This window comes from Peromyscus maniculatus, chromosome 1 (genome assembly GCF_049852395.1).
Source record: "Peromyscus maniculatus bairdii isolate BWxNUB_F1_BW_parent chromosome 1, HU_Pman_BW_mat_3.1, whole genome shotgun sequence".
NCBI lineage: Eukaryota > Metazoa > Chordata > Mammalia > Rodentia > Cricetidae > Peromyscus > Peromyscus maniculatus.
Window position 1 is genome coordinate 200,555,559 of NC_134852.1, and position 21,913 is coordinate 200,577,471.

The 21,913-nt window shown below is 44.8% G+C and overlaps 1 protein-coding gene across 1 annotated transcript in view; it reads left to right on the forward strand.

Moving 5' to 3' along the window:
• The first annotated feature begins 5,503 nt into the window (after positions 1-5,503).
• The window catches only part of Cfap58 (cilia and flagella associated protein 58), a 100,245-nt gene continuing 83,835 nt past the window's right edge, over positions 5,504-21,913 (forward strand). Inside the window, exons 1-6 of the mRNA XM_006983302.4 lie at positions 5,504-5,706; positions 8,864-9,145; positions 11,799-11,947; positions 16,567-16,723; positions 17,461-17,655; positions 20,628-20,765. Coding sequence (XP_006983364.1) covers positions 5,698-5,706; positions 8,864-9,145; positions 11,799-11,947; positions 16,567-16,723; positions 17,461-17,655; positions 20,628-20,765 — 930 coding nt within the window. The 5' untranslated portion in view covers positions 5,504-5,697. The remainder of the gene's footprint in view (positions 5,707-8,863; positions 9,146-11,798; positions 11,948-16,566; positions 16,724-17,460; positions 17,656-20,627; positions 20,766-21,913) is intronic.

Consider the following 21,913-nt stretch of genomic DNA (forward strand, 5'->3'; position numbering starts at 1 on the left):
CATATATAAATAAGTATATAAAATATCGCTGGGCAGTGGTAGTGCTTGCCTTTTATCCCAGCACTCAGGAGGCAGAGGCAGGTGATCTCTGTGAGTATGAGGCCAGCCTAGTCTGCAGAGTAAGATCCAGGACAGGCACCAAAACTACATAGAGAAACCCTGTCTCAGATTCCCCCCCCCCAAAAAAAAGATATATAAAATATGTATACATGCCCAATGTTTATTGACAATAAGTCATAAATTTATTTTAAAATGCTTCTGAGGTATACATTTAATTTTGCCATATATTAAAGGAAAAAGCAAAATTGCATGTGAATGAGATGAGTATGCTTGCTTATTTTGGCTAATCTCAGCTAACATTTAATACTGGGAAGGACATAAAACACCTTCAGTGTTTTTCAGAGTAGATCTATATTTTGGTCTTATTAATCACCAATACTGAGAATGTCACTAAACATACATTTGGAGTTTAAAAACCACCAGAATTGTTTAGGGTCACTTTAAAATTTGCTGGCAGTTCTGTCCTAATCAAGTCAAATTTTATGTAATAATCATTTTAAAATGAAACTCAAGTCAGCAACTCAAACAGCAATTTTAAGAATCAAACATTTTAATGCAAAGATATACTAATTTCATACTTACATCCTGAGGAATGCTGGTAGGAAAATATTAAAAGTAATTTCTCATAATTAAGTCATTTTGTTTCTTTAAGAATAGAACACCGGCCTCATCTGCCATGTGGTGGTGAGGGCAAGGGAAAGATGTCCCCCCCCCCCCCCCGCCCCCGTTGCCCATGTGGTGGGAGCTGCCCCGCCCCCTTACCAGCTACAGCCCTTGGAAAAATGGGGCCTGCACCTCACCTGGACAGAACAGTAGAGCTGATCCTATGGACTGGGGCGTGTAGGCAAACAGACCCCAGATGTGAGCATGGGAGATTTGGCCCCACCCCTCATCTGCCGTTTGGTGGTGTGGGCAGGGGAGAGATGCCCCTCTTGCCCCTTGCTGCCTGTGGCGGGTGAGAGCTGGCCCTGAGGTCGTAATATTGGGGGAGCTGTCCCTGCTCCTCACCAGCTGCAGCACGTGGCAGAGTGGCCCCTGAACCTTGTCTGGGCAACACAGTAGAGCTGGCCCTGATGTTCCAGGTGTGGGAGAGTCGACCCTGAGGGTGTGAAAGCAGAACTGGCCCCATCCCCTGCTCGTTGGGCAAGGGGTGAACTACATGGGGGCCATGCTGGAGAGCTCACCCTGGTGGTGAGGACCGGGGAGAGCCGGTGGACTGACCAACCCAGCAACTGCCCAGGCCCAGCACCAGGGTTATGAGTTGGCTCACCCCAACATCCACCCCATCTGTGATCTGCTGGAGCATATGAAGGGGCCAGTCTTACAGACCCAAATCTACAGGATCTCCATGACACGGGGCAACAATAGGTTATCCAAGAGTAGTCCCACTGAGGGCCCCAAAATCAATAGTGTAGCAGAAACTAGAGGCCTTGAACTAGACCAATGATTCTTTGCAATGAACATTTGCAAGAAAAGATATATGGATAAAAGGGGTTACCGCGTGACTCACTGTGATACTATAGCTATCATGATGAGATTTTTTTTTCCTTTTAAATTTTATTTTATTTTATTTTGGGGGGAAGTTGCAAGGGCAGAGAGCAGATATGAAGGGATGGGGAAATGAATGGGCTCAAGATGCATGATGTTAAAGATACAAAGAATAAATAAAAGAAAGTTTTAAAAAAGAGAGAGAATTGAAAACCTAGTGGTCAATGATGGAGGTGCACATCTTGACTCCCAGCATTGAGGAGGCAGAAGCAGGAGGATCTCTGTGAGTTTGAGTTCAAGGCCTGCCTGGTCAACAGAATGAGTTCTAGGACAGCCAGAACTACCCAGAGAGACCTTGTCTGGAAAAACAAACAAAACAAAGCAAAACAAAGAAATGCTTGCATGTACAGTAAACACCCTGAAATTCATAACATCCAACAGTGTCGAGTCTGGGTAGAGGTGCTTCAGGCTGTGTGGTTTGCACTACATTGGTGTGCTGGCATACACTATGGGAAGTATGGGTGTTGTGTGTTCAGAACCGAGGCTGCAGTCAGTCACAGGAAACAACTGGGGTGAATGCTTCCAGAAGCACCTCAGGTCCTTATATGTTTGATTTTGAATTTGTTTTTGGCCTGTGCCTTTAAAAACCCTTCACAGTTGCTAAAATTTTGTGAACTCCACGTTCAGGTGGTAGACATAGCCACACAGTCCTAGCAGCTGTGTACAAAACAACCCTTTCATATTGTGCTCGGATTAGCTGCACCTGCTCCCTTCAGTCTCCCTCCCAGTAGCACAGAGTGCAGAGGCCAGTGACTCTGCCTTACTATTTCACACCAGATACAAAGGTAGACTGCAGACAGGCTTGAGAACTGCATGTAAGAAGGTGAAATGGTGAGGCTTGTAGAACAAACTGATGGAGAAAGAACAAACAGGCAAATAAATAAAAGGGAGAAAAAAAGATAGAAAGCTACAGTATCCAACTTTAAGATTATTGTTTCATAAAAACATGAAGACAGTTTTCACTCTTTGATGGTAGACTCCTGTTCAGACTCCATTCACAAAGATGCACTATAAAGCAAAAAGAAGGGAAATACATAGAAAAGTGGTCAAGACACCAAAAATCTCACCGCATAACCAACGTGGGTGTTAATTCTCTGGTGGAGTTTCACCTCCTACACTGTGTTATCTAGATTGGCCTCAAACTCCTGATACTTTTGCCCCCGTCTCTTGAAAGTGTGGTGGTTATAGACATGTGCCTCCATTCTCCATGCCTGCTGTTCTCTCTTTCTCTCCAGCATCTTTAAAAACTATTTAAATTTTATTTTTATGTGTATATTTGTTTTGCCTGTGTGTATGCATATACAGCACATGCATACTGCTTATGGTCTTTTAAAAATTATTTTATGTGCATGAGTATTTGCCCACATCTATGTTTGTGCACTGTGTACATGCCTGGTGCCCACAGGGACCAGAGGGTACTGGATTCCTGGAACTGGAGTTACAGACAGTTGTGAGCAACTATATGGGTGCTAGAAATTGAACTTGAATCCTCTTGAAGAGCAACCAGTGCTCTTAGCCTGAACAATCTTTCCAGCCTAGCTTAATGGTCCTTCTCAAGGCCAACTAAAAGAACAAAATACTATGGTTTAACCATTGTGTGTGTGTGTGTGTGTGTGTGTGTGTGTGTGTGTGTGTGTGTGTGTGCGCGCGCGCGCATGCTCGTGCATGAATGCCATGGTAGATGCAGACATGTGGAGGTCAGAGGACAACTTGGGGGAGTCAGTCCTCCCCTTCCATTATGTGAGGTTTTTAAAGACTGTCTTCAGTCATCAGGCTTGGCAGGACATGCCTTTACCCACTGATACACCTCACTAGCTAAAGTATTATGCTCTTTAAGCAAATACAAATGGAGAATTTTTACAAGTCATAAAGATGATGTGCTGATGAATTTTTTAACCTCTTGATTGACATAGATTTCAACTATTGCCAACAAAACAAAACAAAACAAAACAAAACAGTTTAAGTATCCCCCAAATTAATGCCTATTGAAACTTATCCAAATAAATAAAAGTAAAATGTTTTTTCATGCCATATACTACTACTACTACTGCTACTACTACCAGTTATTACTATTATTTTGGTTTTTTGAGACAGGGTTTCTCTGTGTAGCCCTGGCTGTCCTTGAACTCACTCTATAGACCCAGGCTGTCCTCAAACTTAGAGATCCACCTGCCTCTGCCTCCTGAGTGCATGTGCCACTACCCAGCTTGTTTTTTATTCTCTTAACTTTCAGTAAATACTTAAGACGTTTAAAGAAAAAGGAAAAGAAATGTTGACAAAGCTGTGAATAGGCAACTCACAGAAGGGAAGCCCAACGTGGCTCACATACATATGAAGAAATGCTAAAGTTCTCTAGTGGAGAAAGTGGAAATGAAAGCAGAAAACATGCTTCTACTTCTTCCAGCCCATTGTCAGGGTTAGAAAACTGGCTAATCAGATGAACCAGTGTTTGCAAAGCCCTTGTTTGATGCTAAAAAATGCCTACAGGTCTTTATGACTATAACGTGCTGCAGACTAGCAAGGTGCTGAATATGGAACACACACTGTGATACAACACACGACTGGACAGTGCTTGTGTGCCACAATCTAACAGCATTTGGTGCCATTGAGTAACTGGCTTCCACTAGATTAGTATGGACACCCTTGAAATTGGAAAGCAGAGTCCACCTTCAGGCAGATTAGCGAGAAGGTACACTCTCCAGATAGTCACACAGTTGCAGCCTCCTAGGATCAAGAGTTGGCTGTGGAACAGAGATTTTGCTGCCTGTGTGTAATGGGGTAGGTGGAAGGATACATCATACAATAGGGACATTGAAAGGGAAAGTAGAGGCTCTGTTTTGTCCCCAACGGTCCCTTGGCTGGATTTCTTTGTGCAGGACACACACACTTGTTCTAATGTGATGTCCCTAGGATTCCCTTGTGCACAATCTTGCGCTCATCAATATCTTTTTAGGAGTATTTACGTATAGGTCCATACAATGAACATCAAACAGCAATGGCAGCCTTTTTATTCAGCATTTGAGAAAGGGAATAACATGTGTTGGATCCCCAATTTGAAATGCCAAGCAGCCATCACAAGCAGTGGGCATGAGTGCAATCAAGATAAGCAGTGGTGGCGCACGCCTTTAATCCCAGCACTCGGGAGGCAGAGCCAGGTGGATCTCTGTGAGTTCGAGGCCAGCCTGGGCTACCAAGTGAGTTCCAGGAAAAGGCGCAAAGCTACACAGAGAAACCCTGTCTCGAAAAACCAAAAAAAAAAAAAAAAAAAAAAAAAAAAAAAAAAAAAAAAAAGATAAGCCCTACAGCCAGGCGGTGGAGGCACAGGCCTTTGATTCCAGCACTGAGGAGACAGAGGCTGGCCGATCTCTCTTTGAGTCTGAAGCCAGCCTGGGGCCTGGGGGAAGGAGGGAGGGAGGGGGGGGAGAGGGGGGAGGAGAGAGAGAGAGAGAGAGAGAGAGAGAGAGAGAGAGAGAGAGAGAGAGAGAGAACATAAGACGATTTCTAGTGTTCAAGAGCATATTAAATTTAAAAACACACCGAGAAAATGTTATTGATTAAAAAATACATATCTGAGCACAAGAGTACTTATTGAACGACCCTTGGGGCTGAGTTTGAGGGTCAGGAATATGGCTAGCGTTAAAAAAGAAAGAAAAAAAACCCCCACATTTCACTAACAAGACTGGTAATCCCAACTTTTCGTATTCAAAGTGCACATAGGCCTCTTTTTCTCGGGTCTGCAGACTCCACTCAGCCTCTCAGAGGCACTGACCCTAGATTTCCTTGGATTCACCCCTTTACCCCCTTCAGGATATATTTGCAAATTTCTCTGCAGCCCACTACCCAGGTACCGACCTACGGCGCTCCGCCCCCTTCGAACGTCTGCCAGGCTTCAAGCGGCAGGGGGCGTGGCGGTTGCCAGGTGACCGAAGACGCGCCGAGCGCCGGGTGTCGGCGCCGGGCCGGCGATCAGAAAAAAAAACGTGTCGCCCTTTTAGACACTGGGGGCAGTGCACAGCCCCTTCTCCAGACTCCAGCCCAGTTTTCTGATCTCCACGGCAGCCTTTGAGGCCGCCTTCAAAGAGCGTCAGGATGTCGGAGGTTAGGAGTCAGCGCCCCTCTGTTGCTTCTCTGCTTCGACCTCTGCCTGTCATCTCTCTCTTACTGGAACTCATCCTTTGTTACATTCTGGTCCTCCCTCACCAGCACCCTCGCTATCTGCACCCTCACGCTTTTCACCCTTGGCTCTGTCCCACTTCTTGCGCCTTCACGAATTCCCAGACCGTGACTTGCACCCTACAGTCTGAACTGCAGGTGATGCCGTAGAGAGGCTATTGAAAATGTCTCATCGACATACTCATTGTCACCTCGCTCACTAACTTGTCCACCTGTCACACCCCGATTCCCTAACATATGATCACCAGCTGTCAGACACTTTGATCAAGGTCCTTCAGCCCATTGCCACTGCCCCGTGTTCTCATTGACCCCGTGTTAACATCTCACAGCCTCCATCTCTCACTCGTATTATAGGACACTTGATCTTCAGTCTCACTGATGAGGTTTCATTTCTGCATCCTTCAGTAACCCGTCTGTCCATTAGCCCTCTCATTTATAACCTCAACAGCCCTGCATCCTTGCCATCACTTGACACTCATCTATCCTGGTCTTACGTGAATTCTTCATCGATCTATCAGAGCCCAACCCCTACCTAACCTATTACACAATTTCCAGCCAGAATCAGCTGCATAATTTGTGAGGCCCAGAGTAAAGTGAAAAGCTTTTTGTTAAAATTATTAAGCATTTTAAGACATCACAGCAGAGAATTTAACCAAAGTGGGAGTCTTCTGGACCCTGTGTGGCTGAATGGGCCCACACCCGTGAAGCCAGCCCTGGTCCCAGCATCTCCTAGCACCTCCACGCTCTACCCTATTTCTTCTATCTTCTCTGTTTCTGCACCTCCTTTTCCTTCCATCCCCTCCATGCCTGGTCTTCCTTCGTGAGTTCCACTCCTGTGGTTAATGTCTCTTTATGGCTCCGTATCCCCACTTGGTCCCACTCCCAGGGGCCATCACTCTCATGACGGCCTTGAGGCTATGGCCACATCACTGCTCTCCACTACCTAGTCTCTTTCATGTCTCCTCGCTTCCCAGCTTCTCCTCTTGGTCCTGCTAGCTCTCATTTATACCCTTGAGTGTTTCTCCTCCACTCAGTGTCCCGTCTTACTTCATTGTTCTTTATCCTCCAAGAATAAGCTCTCCTCCTTACAAGCAGATGCGCCTCAGCCCCCAGGGCACTGCCTGACACACGGCAGACAGCCTGTGAGCAAATGATGGAATGTCACACTTCCTCTGATCCATCACTTCATGCTGATATCCTTCTTAAGTACACACCACCGCGCTTGGCCACAGTGTAGAAGAAGGTACCAACTGCCCACTGGTCAGAGCTAAGAGATTTTTTTGCTTTGCCTTTAATAGAAGAATACTTTTTGAAATGACAACTTGAAAATACATTTCTTTTGTTCATACAAGTTTCTTTAAAATGTTTCTTTGATATTTCTCCACCCCTGTACTAATTGCAGGCATACAGGGAGAACCTGGGTGCAAACAAATCGTTAGGCTGCTGATCAAATGTTGACATTAATACCGCTTTCAAGGCTGGAGCGCAGAACACCGTGGGATGAACCGGTGTCTGTGACTCAGGTTTTGCATCAATGAGACAGAGCAGCAGTAGCACCACATTTGCTTAATAGGGTTTTTCCTTCTTTGAGCATTTGCTGAATCGTGTTCTGCGCAATAATCTACTTTTAGCAAGGAAACCTCTGTTGGATTTAAAATAGTCCTAAAGCTGTTAAGCCAAGTGTTACAGGAACCACATTTAAATCTCTAAACACTGTGTTTTGCTTGCACGTCATGTGTGGGGATTTAATTAACAGTAGAAGTTTTTTCTTTCATTCTTTTTTTTTTTTTTTTTTAACTAAGACTATAAACCTTCCTCACACTGCGCAAGCTATGCTCATTGAGAGAAGAGGTAAAGAAGGCTGCTTGGAATCTTCAGGGTGGATTAGAATGTTATTATTATTGAGATGAAAGATCATCTCATTTGGTTCCTTTGGTGAGCAGTGAGTGGTGGATGTTAAGCCCTGTTTTGTGTAGACTGTCAAAGCAAAGTGTGGAAAGCATAAATAAAGCTTGCAAACTGTATCTACCCTTAGAAGGTTTGGGTGGGTCTTTGCAGCTGACAGAACATGAATCCATATTCCTTAGCATGTCATTCCATGCTCCCAGCCCGTCTCCGCCTCTCCTTGGCATACCTCTTATATGTGGGCATCTTGGGCACTTGTGTGGCTGTGAGCTCTGCCTCAGGCAATGCCATCTGCTGGGAGTGATCTTTTCTCCAGAGCTACCTGTAAGAATCCTTTTCTTCCTTCTAGTGGCTTGAGTACCACTTCTTTCATGAAATGTGCTTTATTCTCACTGCTGGGAGTAAGTCTCTTTTTATGTGTTCTTAAAGAACATAGAATGCATTTTATGGCAGGAACTGAATATTTCTGTTACAACAGAACATACTCGACCAGTCAGTAAAACAAATACCCTGTGGGTGGACCTTTTATTCCCTACCTTGGTTGCCTTTACAGGCTTCACCACACAACTCTCTGATAGAGGGTGGTGAATAAACATTTGTTGAATGAATGAATGCATACCTTTATCATTATTAGTGCTGCCATGCTGTACTTAATAAGTAGGTGTTCATTTGAGAGAGCAGCCATAATGAGGTACCACAAACTGGGTGGCTTAAAACAGTAGAAATCGTTTGTCTCCCAGTTCTCAATGCTGGAAGTCTAAAGTCAAGATGTTGGTGAGTCATGCTCCCTTTGAGACCCTGAGTGAAATGGTTCCTTGTCTCTTCCTCATCTCTGGTAGTAGCTGACAATGTTTAGACTTCCTTGGATTGCAACTGCATCAATCCAAGCCATCTTTACATTCTCTTTGTCTCTGTCTTTGCTAAGGGTGCCTATCTTATTGGAGTTAAGGCTTACCTTACTTGGATATGACCTCATCAACTAATTATAATGCCATATATGTATTCATATGTACTATATAAATACATCAGAGGATGAAGAGGGAACCTTCCTAACATATAGTCTCAATGTTTCTGCTGGCTGGTAGCATTAGATTTGAGTGAGTGAGGGGCTTTCATTTCGGGGTACCAGCAGCCATTTCTTGATAGAATGGAATAATGTCCTTGTTCTTGCCTGCAGGAAAAGAGTGAAAAACTCGTGATGGAGGAAACTGCATTTGAGGAAATTGAAAGAGATTTCCAGGAGGTTCTCAGTGAACTTTCAGGAGACAAAAGTCTGGAAAAATTCAGGATTGAATATGAGAAGCTTCATACTGTCATGAAAAAGTCTTATGACAATGAAAAGCGTCTAATGGCCAAATGCAGAGAGCTGAATGCAGAGATTGTGGTGAACTCTGCCAAGGTGGCCACTGCCCTGAAGCTTTCTCAGGATGACCAGACCACCATCGCGTCTCTCAAGAAGGTTAGTGATCTAGAAGTAGATGAATTTGACTTTCAAGCATCACCTGTTCATTATAGACAGCTCTCTGGTTGGTAAGACATGAGTTATTAGGTAAAAATTTACACAATGTAGATATTTATTAAGCCTAGGGAAGAATATTCACTGAGAAAGAAACCCTGGTGAGGCTTACCATGCTGAAAACAAACGGAGAGCTTTATTTTACCGACTAGTTTCTGGAAAATAATGGGTTAGCCAAAAGACTTAGAGATAAAATGCAATATTGGGTCTCTTGGGATGTTCTGTTGATGCAAGATGAATATAATCTGAGTGTGTGTGTGTGTGTGTGTGTGCGCGCGCGCGCGCGCGCGCGCGCGCATGGTGTGCTCATGTGGAGGTCAGAGGTTTACAGTTGTTTCTCAGATGCTGTCCACCTTGTTTTTAATGACAGAGCTTCTCATCAGCCTGGTGCTTCCAGAGTAGACTAGACTGGTCGCCTGGTTTAGCCCCAGTGGGTCCACTGCCTCTGCCTCCCTCGCACTGGGCCTGAAGTTTGTGCCACCAGTGGAATCTGGGGATGCCACCTAGGCCATCGTGCTTTCGGGGCAAGCACTTTACCCACTGAACTAGAACCCCAGCCATGATACCTGGTTAAAAATATTTTTACATTTCTACTTTTCCTCGTGCTCCAGGAGAGATTATTCTGTGAGTTCCCAGGGAGTAATTTTCATGACCATCCTTCCCAGTGTCCTTCTCCTTGTCTTTTCATCTCCCCAAATGCTTTTGTAGGAGAGCTAGAGGCTTGGTCTGGGAAATCTGGAGGAAGTTTGCCTTTGGTCCACACTGTGTTTTTCACCTTTAAGTGTGTTGCCTTATCTTGAAGATAAAACACAAATGTTCCCTGTTGATCTCAAAGTCATAAGAGGTTGAGACATATTAATTCATAGTTAAATCTCTAGCTTTGAGAAATAATTTATGAATGCTTTAGGTAATTCCCTTGATAGCATACAATCAGATGTCATCGGATTTAAATTAACTTCCAAGACCAGTACAAGATATGACTGACCCATTTTCTTAGAAACTACTCTCCTTTAGTGTGATTTCTCTCTGCTGTCATTTTCTTCTTGATGGAAAAGTAATATAAGGAAACTGTAATTCATTTTATAATTGGAAAAACACTTTCATTATAAACTTTAACACTGGAGATGAACGTTACAAATTGATGAAAATCTAATTGGTGAAATTGGTTTGGTTAAAACATTATGCAATCATATTCTCATTTAGATATCCTTCACTTGTTTGGCCCAGGTATGCATATGGTTGCTCCACTGGGATAGAGCCCCCAAATTGACATTTTGCTTTGAGTCACTAAGGGATGTGCGGTGGTTACACAAGAGGACTCTCTGTGTGCTATAATAGCAAGCTTGGATTTATTCCCTTCCATCCATTTTATTCCTTGTCAACATGAAAACTAAATACTTTCACCTAAACTTTATAGGCTTTTATTTATATAAAGGACACAAATTTTACTTGACTAAAATGTTTCAAGATAGTGAAGTGGCAGGACAAACTCAAGGTTATTGCGGACAAATGCTCAAGTGGTTCCTTTATTCACACAGCGGTAATTCACCTTTCAGTGTGTATGCAAATATCGCACACTGCATTTCACAACAGTAAGAAAGTCAGGAACAGTTCCATCCCCTGCTATGGGCTTTATTCTCCCCCATGAGCACCAGCATGTGTTTCTCAGAAAACAGGCCAGCCTGAGACACACAGTGAGATTCTCTCTCTCTCAGAAAAAGCCAAGGACTGAAGTAGAGTGCTCGCCCAGTGTGCATTTGATGAGGATCTGGGCTTGGGCCTCTGGATATGGGAACTGCTAAGATTCCTTCGTACACTCCAGTGCCAGCAAAGCAAAGTGACCTTGTGGGATTTTCTAAGACAGACCTTGCCATTTAGGCACTCACCTGGGATCTGAGGACAACACACACACACACACACACACACACACACACACACACACACACACACACACACACACACATTTTATACATATGTATGTTCGTTATTTAAGTGTGTGTGCATATGTGCATGCATGTATATATATATATATATATACACATATATATATGTGTGTGTGTGTGTGTGTGTGTGTGTGTGTGTGTGTGTATGTATATAAATGTTTTCAGGATGGCCTTGAACTTGCTATGTAGCCCAGGTTGGCCTCAAACTCATTGATTCCCCTGCTTGATAAAAATATATATTTTTTTATTTTCAAAATTATCAAGAATTACTTTCAATCTACTGGTTTAAGGATTGCATCTATGATCATCTCTTATGGAATAGAGCCATTTAAAGCATCTGTTAAGCATATAAAATTTCATTTAAAATTTTAAAAATTTATCAGTTTCTTTATTAGAAATTATTCTTCTAGCTAGGGCAGCTGTGGAACCTTGCAGCCATACTCACTCCTCTACACAAGGAAAACACTCCTTGAACTGGCTTGCTCTTCCACTGAACAATTTAGTCAGTCCAAATTCCCACATACGGTATAATACATACTATTCTTTTCCTGTAAGTGACTATCACACTGGGGCCATGGGGCCATTGTTTGTGCTGCTTTATCTTGTACCGAACCCCTTTTGTTTTTTCTCATGGATACTCTCTGGTCCACTAGGAAATTGAAAAGGCCTGGAAGATGGTGGACTCTGCATATGATAAAGAGCAAAAGGCCAAGGAGACGATTCTTGCCCTGAAAGAGGAAATAGTGAACCTGACCAAACTAGTTGAGCAGGGGTCTGGACTGTCAATGGACCAGGACAGCAAGTAGGTCAAAGTCTTCTTGATAGTGTGTCTGCCTCTGCAGCCTTCCTGATAGTGTGTGTCTGCCTCTGCAGTCTTCTTGACAGTGTGTGTCTGCCTCTGCAGCCTTCCTGATAGTGTGTGAACCTGCCTCTGCAGCCTTCCTGATAGTGTGTGAACCTGCCTCTGCAGCCTTCCTGATAGTGTGTGTCTGCCTCTGCAGCCTTCCTGATAGTGTGTCTGCCTCTGCAGCCTTCCTGATAGTGTGTGTCTGCCACTGCAGCCTTCCTGATAGTGTGTGTCTGCCTCTGCAGCCTTCCTGATAGTGTGTGTCTGCCACTGCAGCCTTCCTGATAGTGTGTGTCTGCCTCTGCAGCCTTCCTGATAGTGTGAACCTGCCTCTGCAGCCTTCCTGATAGTGTGTCTGCCTCTGCAGCCTTCCTGATAGTGTGTGTCTGCCTCTGCAGCCTTCCTGATAGTGTGTCTGCCTCTGCAGCCTTCCTGATAGTGTGTGTCTGCCTCTGCAGCCTTCCTGATAGTGTGAGCCTGCCTCTGCAGTCTTCATGATAGTGTGTGTCTGCCTCTGCAGGGTCCTTTACAGTGTTCAGTGGCCTGATGCAGCCTGGCACCGTTAGTCTTAAGTTGGACTGCACCTCTTTGAAGGTTCTCTATATTGCAAAATTCTCCCTTGTGGGGCTCCTAAGAACTGTTTTTTTGCCTAACCCTGCTTTTATTTTTTAAAGATCTATTTTTAAAAATTTATTTGTATAGGTGTTTTGTTTGCATGTATGTCTGTCTGTTCACCACTTGCATGCCTGGTGCCCATGGAATCCAGAAGATGACATCAGATCCCCTGGGAATGGAGTTGCAGGTGGTTGTGGAGTTATCATGCGGGTGCTGGGAATCAAACCTGGGTCTTCTAGAGGAACAGCCAGTTCTCAGAACCCCTGAGATATCTCTCCAGCCCCCTACCTTTTCTTTTTAAGACTCCCTTTGTCCTCCCCAAAGATTATATTACACCTCTTTCTCTAGAAGAAACCCTACTACAGTTTCTGAGTGAATAGAGGTTTTAGGTTTACCTTTCTATTATTTTGGCCTCTTATTCTTTAATTATTGATGTTATGTACACACACACACACTTTATTAATGCAACCTGCTGAGTTCATTTAGTGTTGCTTATATGTACATGTGTTTAGGGCTGACCACTTGGCACTGGTTAACCTATCAAGGGGCTTGTCCTTGGAGAAGAGCATTTTTCCATGAGCACCTGTAGCTCTCCATCTAGGTGTGGGGCCTTGTGAGATTTTCCCATCTCTGTTGGCATGCCTATTGATTGGTGGTGTCATTTTTCAGGCCTTGTTCAGGCAAACATATTGCTGAAAATTCATGAGTACGATCCCTATGATAAACAGAAGACACTATCTTGAAGCAGACATCCAGGTCCTTTGGCTCTTAAATTCTTTCTACCTGCTCTTCTGCAAGGCTTCTCGGGCCTTCAGTATAGAGTTGCACTGTAGCTGTATCAGTTGGTTGAACGTCCCATGGCCAGTAGTTGTTCTCTGCATTTTGACCAGTTGTGTCCTCCTGTTCTGGTCTCTGTCTGCTACAAAAAAAGCATCTTTGATGAGGGCTGAGGGCTACACTTACCCTGTGTAAGAATTCGTGTTTAGAATGCAGTCACCCCTCTTAAACTAGTACTGAATGGAACTTCGGCCTCTCTGCCCTGTCCCAGCAGCGATCACCAACCTCCATGATTAACCCCACTTCCATCTTTCCTACCCACTCAGGTTCCGGGCAGGAGCTGGCTTGCTCTTCATCCCATCACTCCTCCATCTCTTAACCTCTGTCTCTTGGCTTGACTTCCTGTGGCTGGGGCTGCTCTCTGGCCTGCATTTCTGGTCCCTGCTGGCATCAGCAGTAGCCTTCTAGTTGGCCTCCCTGTCTAGAGCAAGGCATCTCCCTCTTTACCCATCATTGCGACCTGAGGTATGTTTCTGAAGCATGCATCCTTGTCCCCTTCCCTGCTCGGCTACCCAGGCTCAAAGGATAAAGGCCAGATTCCCGAACATGTCACTCAAAGCCTTTCGAATGTCTGCTGCAGTTTGCTTCTCTAGCCTCATGCCTAGCACCCCTCACTCCTTGCTCATACCCCACATCTTTGCACAAGCACCCCCCCCATGCCAAAGATGCCTTTTCCCCATTCTCCCCTTGGTAAACTCCTTTCATCCTTTAAAACCCTCCTAGAACACCACCTTAACTTTGTCACAATCAGAATTTCTGTTCCATCTCCTCTCCATCTCCAGAGCCCAGTGACTGGGCAAAAAGAATTGCTGTATTTTCTGTTTCTACAGAATCCAACACCTGCTTTCCAGTATGGCCTTTGTTATAGCATCTTAAAAGAATTTAAAATGCTTTTGTGCTGATGAGGTTTTTTCCCCAACTGACACAAACTAAGTTATCTGGGAACCTCAGTTGAGAAAATACTTCCATAAGATTGCCTATAGGCAAGTCTCTGGGGACATATTCTTGATGAATGATTGATGTGGTGCCACCCCTGGACAGGTAGTCCTGGGTTGTATAAGAAGGCAGTCTGAGCAAGTCATGAGGAGCAAGCTAATGAGCAGCACCCCTTCATGGTCTCTGCTGCAGTTTCTGTGTTTAGGACCCTGTCTGGAGATCTTCCCCCAATTTCCCTTCATGATGGACCGGAGAGGTTTGTGCCCCCAAGTTGCTTTTGGTCACAGTCTTTATCACAGTAACAGAAAAGCAAATTATGACAACCTTACCTACTTGAGCTGAGAGCTCCTGAAGGAAGAGAAATTTATAAGCCTTGCCAGATCTATCTAGCACAGTACAGGGCACACAAAGCTTCACACCAGGAACAGGCGTGCACCTCCTAGGACACTCTTTTTTTTTTTTTTTTGTGATATATATTTTTTATTTTACAATACCATTCAGTTCTACATATCAGCCATGGGTTCCCCTATTCTCCCCCCTCCCACCCCCTCCCCTTACCCCCAGCCCACCTTCCATTCCCACCTCCTCCAGGACAAGTCCTCCCCCGAGGACTGTGATCAACTTGGTAGACTCAGTCCAGGGAGGTCCAGTCCCTTCCTCCCAGACTGAGCCAAGTGTCCCTGCATAAGTTCCAGGTTTCAAACAGCCAACTCATGCAATGAGCACAGGACTTGGTCCCACTGCCTAGTTGCCTCCCAAACTGATCAAGCCAATCAACTGTCTCACCTATTCAGAGGGCCTGATCCAGCTGGGGGCCCCTCAGCCTTTGGTTCATAGTTCATGTGTTTCCTAGGACACTCTTAAGCAAACCTAATGCTGCTCTTTCAGTTTCTTGTATTTTCTTGCTCTATTGATCCATCTTTGATGGATGTTGTATAAGCAGGCATTGGGGAGGAAATAGGAAAACCAAACGCAGTCTCTCTAGTGTTGGACGTGTGGTAGAAGAACTAGTGATAAGCCATGTAGAGAGCCGATTCAGACAGGAGGCATTTCAACGAGAAGTGGAAGAGGGTGAGGGGAGAGTGGTCGAGCAGGTACAGCTGGTAGTTCGAGCTCCGATCGTGTGCGCTCAGTTGAGGCTCTCTCTCTTCCGATAAACCTTTGAGCTGAGGTTTCGTTTCTGCAGATGCAATTGGGCATGAGTTTGAAGGTTCCTTATTAAACATTTATGTCGTATCAAGGACGCTGCTAAATGAGCACTGTCAAATTCCTGTGTTTTGCGGCATTGCTTGACGACTGTCAGCTGCAAGGCTCTGCGGGGTGTGTTCTTAGCTTCTCCCACCTCCCTCTGGTTTCCTGTGCTGCAAAAGTCCCATCGGACACAGAGCTTCACACCCGACAAGCACTAATTCTGCGGGAAGTCACGGCAAGTCAGATGGAATGGATTTTGTAATGTGGAGCTATTTAGTTTACAATTCAAATCAATGAATATTATCACGGGCTCTCCAAAACCCAGCAGCCGGCCTCATTTTCAAGTTTGTTCTGGAGAACGTTTTCTGTGGGCTGCCCTCCCGTGGGAGAAACTAATTTCTTTGGGTGGATGGGAAGAAAATTGGCAATGCGTAGTATCTGGTTATATTTATGCTTTATTTTAGACATTTAGTTGTCATCATAGCCCCCCAGTGGATACGTTAGATAAATAATTTCCTAAATTGACATCTCCTCAGGGCTCATTATAAGAGTTGACAATAACAATATGGTCTTATTGTAACAGATCCAAGTAACACAGGTACAGGAAGAAGCCATCCCTCCGATTTTTCCACCCTGAATCCTGATTCTCAGAGATAATTGATAACATGATTAGTATTCGTCTTTCTAGAAGTGTCTGTACAACACACACACACACACACACACACACACACACACACACACACACACAGAGGCACACACACACACACACAGAGGAATAGACACTATATTTTACTAGAACAGAAAAGGATCTTATTGTATTTATTATTTTTGTCACTTCTTTTCAGCAAACACCTCACAATCATCTTCCACTCCTGTCACTTATCACCTGAACAGTGTGCGCCATTGGCCTCCCAGGAAGACCAGCCTTGGGGACAATAGCAAGGGCCCCTGAACAAATGACTACTTAGGCAGATTCCTGTGCTCTTCCTTTTCAGCATCCGAGATTTACTGAAGTTCAAAGAAGAGGTGTCAAAGGAGCGTGACCAGCTCCTGACAGAAGTGGTGAAATTGCGCGAGAACCTTGCTCAGACCACTGAACAGCAGCAGGAGACCGAGCGAGCCAAGGAAGATGCAGAACAGACCATCAATCAGGTCTGCTCCTGCGTTCTGGAGGACGGTCTGTCCTTCCTGCCTCCCTTCCCATCTATCCCCTCTTCGACATAAACCTTGTGTTCAAACCAAGCGTCCTCTGCTCTGTCTTGTTTCGCTGACCCTGTTTCTTGAGCCCGTTTTTGTCCAGGTCCTCTCTCAGAAGTCACCAATGCTGAGGCTCTGCTAAGGGCTCAAACAGGTGTCCCTGCACCAGACACAGGAAATCTCTCTGCCTTCTCTTTTATAATTCACAAGAGAAATCACAAGAGCAGACTCTTGTAAGAAGATGACATTTTTGAACACGAGATTAAAAGAAAAAGAGCTTTTCAAAGACTTTGGACATCAAGATGTAATCAGCATGCTTGGTTTAGCAACGCCCAGGATCAAGCAACACAATTTCTTATTTCTGGTAGCTTGCCCCTCCTAATGCAGAGCTGGACAGCCTTCCTTTATTTAACATGTTAGGGCTCCGAGCTCCTGCATTTTGTTGATTTTTATAATACCATCTTTAATTTTTTTTGTCTGCAGCCAGGGCGGATCTTTCGGTGTCAAGGTCCTGAAAATCAACACAGAACATTCCTGAAGCTTGGAACTTTGGGGTCCAGCATGACTGTTCCACAGAGGCGTGTCCTGCAGAAACACACTATGGGCCAGATCCTGCGGGGGCAGACCTTGGCGGATGGAGACCTGCCCCTGCAAGTGCTCGTCGTCTCATTTCTCTCTGTCCTTCTCCACAGTTCCAACAAGAAATCCAGCATCGACAGAACGAAGCGACCAGGGAGTCTCGGAAGAAGGAGAAGCTGGAGAAAGAGCTCAAGCAGATCCAGGTGGACATGGACAGCAGGCAGACGGAGATCAAGGCGCTGCAGCAGTACATGCAGAAGAGCAAGGAGGAGCTTCAGCGGCTGGAACAGCAGCTCAAGGAGCAGAAGGTAAGGGCATTCGTGGCCCCTCTCCCCTCCCCTCCCCTCCCCTACCCTCCCCTCCCCTCCCCTCCCCTCCCCTCCCCTCCCCTCCCTTTCCCCCCTTTCTCTCTGATAGGTTCTCAAATCCAGTATGAAGCTGAGAATGACCTTGAACTTCTGACCTTTCTGACTCCCAGCTCTGAGCGCTAGGATTACTGGCAGGTGCCACCACATCTAGTTTGTTTGATGCTGGGCATGGACCTTAGGCCTTCCTGTATGCTAGGCAAATCCTCTGAGCCATCTGAACTACAGCCCAAAGCCCACATTTTTGTGATTTTCCTGCAAAGTAGGGTGCAACTCAGTAGCCATGACAGGAGCATGCTACTTATTGCTGTAACTGGGCTTTGAATGTTTTTGTTTTAAATTAACTTTTTTTTAAATGTGCATGTGTGTTTTGCTTGCATGTATGTCTGTGTACCACATGTATGCCTGGTGCCCTCTGAGGCCAGAAAAGGGTGTGAGATCTCCTTGGGATGCAGTTATGGACAGCTGTGAGCTACATTGTGGGTGCTAGGAATGCAACTCGGGTCCTTTGGAAGAAGAGCCAATGCCCTTTCGTCACTCTCCAGCCCCAGTGATTCTTAAGGGATAGTTATTAACTCTTTTCTTGCTCTCCGCTCTCATAGGTATTCAAAGCTAGCCTTTTGTTGTTGTTATTTTGTTTGTTTTTAGTTCTGGGGATTGAACGGAGGATTTCTCACGTGCCCGGCCAGCGCTCTGCCATGGAGCGCCATCCCACCTTTCAACCTTTTTTTCTCTTTTCTTTTGAGCCGGGGTCTCCACAGGCTGCCCCTTCTGCTCTTGAACTTGCCCTCTCCCTCCCCTTGCTTCCTGAATAGTTGAGATCAGAGGCCCCAATCAATCACCAAGCCTGGCTTTACAATCGTTTCTTCTAAACCTTCCATGGATGGACAATGTACACATAGACAAGTGTGTATGTCACAAGTATGTAGCTTCACATATTTCCAACCTGTGAGCATGCCTTGTTCGCTTGCTGTCATTAATTAACAGAGCATTACTGATACCCCAGAGGCCCCGCGCCTCTTCTCGGCTGCTTCCCTATCTCTTAAATTCTAAGCAGCTAATAGTTTTGTCTGAGTTTTACAGAAACGAACCACAAACTGGGTAAGTTCGTTCTCTTGTGTCTTACTTTTGCCATATTCTGTCGGTTATGTAGTTACCACGTAGCTATGGACCTGTGGTGTCCAGTATGAAAACCATTAAACCACATGTGGCTGTTTACATTTATTAATAATTTAAAATTCAACTTCTATGTGTGCCAGTGTTGTTTCAAGTGTTCAGTGTGGCTAGGAGAGACTGTACTGGCCCAGACAGACAACCTTGACATCATGGCTCTCTCGGTGCCCCTGGACCATTCATTCTCAGTGCTGTGTAGTGAGTGAACGAATGTAACGTTCCTAACAGGTTGGATTTTCAAGTTGAGAAAACCATTTTTTTTTTTTTGGTTTTTCGAGACAGGGTTTCTCTGCATAGCTTTGCGCCTTTCCTGGAGCTCACTTGGTAGCCCAGGCTGGCCTTGAACTCACAGAGATCCGCCTGGCTCTGCCTCCCAAGTGCTGAGATTAAAGGCGTGCGCCACCACCGCCCGGCCGAGAAAGCCATTCTTAATCTTTACGCATTTTAACTACAGTCACGTTTCTAATGTTTCCCCTCTTGTGGCCATTTAAGATAAGACAGACATGAGTGATTCTAATCTGTGTTTTCTTTTTCTTCCTCCCCATCCCCCCAGCTTAGTCCAGACTGGCTTCAAACTTGCAATCTTTCTGACTCAGTCTCCCCAGTACCAAGATACACACCATTCTCTTTTCTCATTCATTAAAGAAACAACACATTTAGTTGAAGAGTCTTTTCCTAAATTTTTTTTTTTTACTTTTATGAAGTTTGTTTCTAAAGGCTTGTCAAGGCACATATACTTTTCTACTTAAAAAGTGGATATTAGAATACATTTCTTTGTCATTTGTGCCTTATTAATTTTATATAAAGCCAGAATTCAAATGGATAATACACAGTGTGCACAGTCTCCAGGAGGGAGAAAAAAAAAATCCATGAGGCTTCTTTGAATATGAATTTGAAAAAAAAAAAGACTTTGAAACCCAGGTAAAACAAGGGGTTTTGAATAATAGCCTAGGATCCATAAAAGACAAAACGCCATCTTTAGCATAGCTGGTTCCATTTTGTTGAGTCCCCATTGATAGGGAATTGGATACCTCTTTCTGTCTTTTGTTTTCACATACAAGGAAGCTATATTTAAAGGAAGCGCCTCATTGACCCCTTCTTCCTTTAACTCACTTGTTAGCCCTCACCTTCTCAGTATTTCCCCAGTAGAAAGAACTTCAGATAGAATCCTTTGTTGTTCTAAAACCATGTCTGCGCAGAATAGGCAGTAGTCACTGCACTGCTGGCCCCCCGGCCGACTTAAGTTGGATTAATGGGGAATTGTCTCTGGGTTGGCGTTGGGGACCACTTCTGCTCAGGGAAAATGTTGGAGGCATGTTAATGAAGGATTTGCTTCTGAAGATGCATCTTCAGAGCCCCAGAGCTGACATAACCCATTTGAATCTCTAGCTCATTTGCAATGATTATAGAAATTGTTGCGTATGCAAAGCCTGCCAAATGGCAAACAGGCATTAAAATATTTATCCACCACCTGTGAACAAGACTTCCCAAAAGCTCTAAGAAAAAAAAATCATGCTCACTGTGTTACTCATTAGAAGGCATCGTTTTCCTCAGCCATTTAACATTCATTTTATTTGAGTGCGTTAGTGATTTCATTGGGGATAAAGAATTTTTTTTCTGCAAGATGAAGAGAACCGTGGTTGGTATCGTCCCAGGAGGTTGTGGGGCATCCCGTGTGCATATGCAGACACAGTCATCAGATTGACAGGCGTTAACCAGTCCCCGCACTCCTCACCTTTCAGATATTGAACGAGAGAGCGGCGAAGGAGCTGGAGCAGTTTCAGTTGCGGAATTCGAAACTCCAGCAGGAGAACGAACAGCATAGTTTGACTTGTGAGCAGCTGTCCCAGGAAAACCAGCAGAAGGCCCTGGAGCTCAAAGTAAACACTGTGCGCCGCTGTGTCTGGTCCCCAGCACTTCAGTCCTCAGTACAGGGGTTTGGCTTTGCCTTTGGAGCCCTTGTATTAGCTCAGCTGAGAGCCTGGAACACAGAGAGGCAGGTGCAAGCCCGCAGTGATCGCTTCAGGCCCAGAAGCAGGGAGTCTGATGACTTCCGCTCTTACTTATAAAATTGATCAGATGCTTATGCAAATGCTTTCTCAAGCAAGCTCAGATGTTCATCTCTGTAATTAGCCCTGCAAGCAACCAGTTGCCCAGAGCTAGGATCCATTCACTACGTGAACAATAGCGAGCTCAGATTAGATTTTTGCTGTGTGGAGAAGGTAGAGGGAGAGCTGGGGCATCGACTGCCACTGTTGGGCTTTCCAGCACTGTGGAATCGTGGTTTTTAGTACCATCTAATGCATATTTCAAGCGGTTTTCCTCTTCTCCCTTCCCTCATGAATGAGTGCTTGCAAATGAACCTTGGATCCTCATTTGACACTAAGGTCTGTCTGTATCCCGTCCCTTTGTGATTTCAGTTCTGAAAGGAAAACCCGTAGTTCCTATTCTTATTATATTTGAATACTGGGCATAAAATAAATGACTTACCAAGAATAATGTATGGATGTGAATAGTGAGCCAGAACATTTTTGTCTTACAATCTCTCTTGAGAATCTGAAGACACCCCCCACCCCTGCCCCCACCCTTACCCATGTACACCTCCACCCCACATCCACAGCCTCCCCACAGCACACCATACCCCCTCACACATCCCCACAACACACTCACACAACCACAACCCCCCCACACCTCACCCCCCCCCCTACTCACCCACCACACCGTGGATCTTGTTTTGAATGCATACTACAAAAAGAGGACTTTTCCAAGATTTTTCTGAGATTTAACCACGGAGTCTGGATTAATGGCTGTATACTTAGGACACCACACAATTGAAAAAGGCTTTAAGGTCAGCCATCTTAAACCTTCTAGGGTCTAAGGCTAAGAACACTTAGAAGAGCCTATAGTGAGTTGACTTGAAGCTTGTTCTTTATGACAATGTAGCAAGTCAGAGCAGACATGAGACGACCACTTAAGTCAGAATGATGTATTGGCCTCTGAGGTGAAATTATGGTTAAAAAAAAAAGAT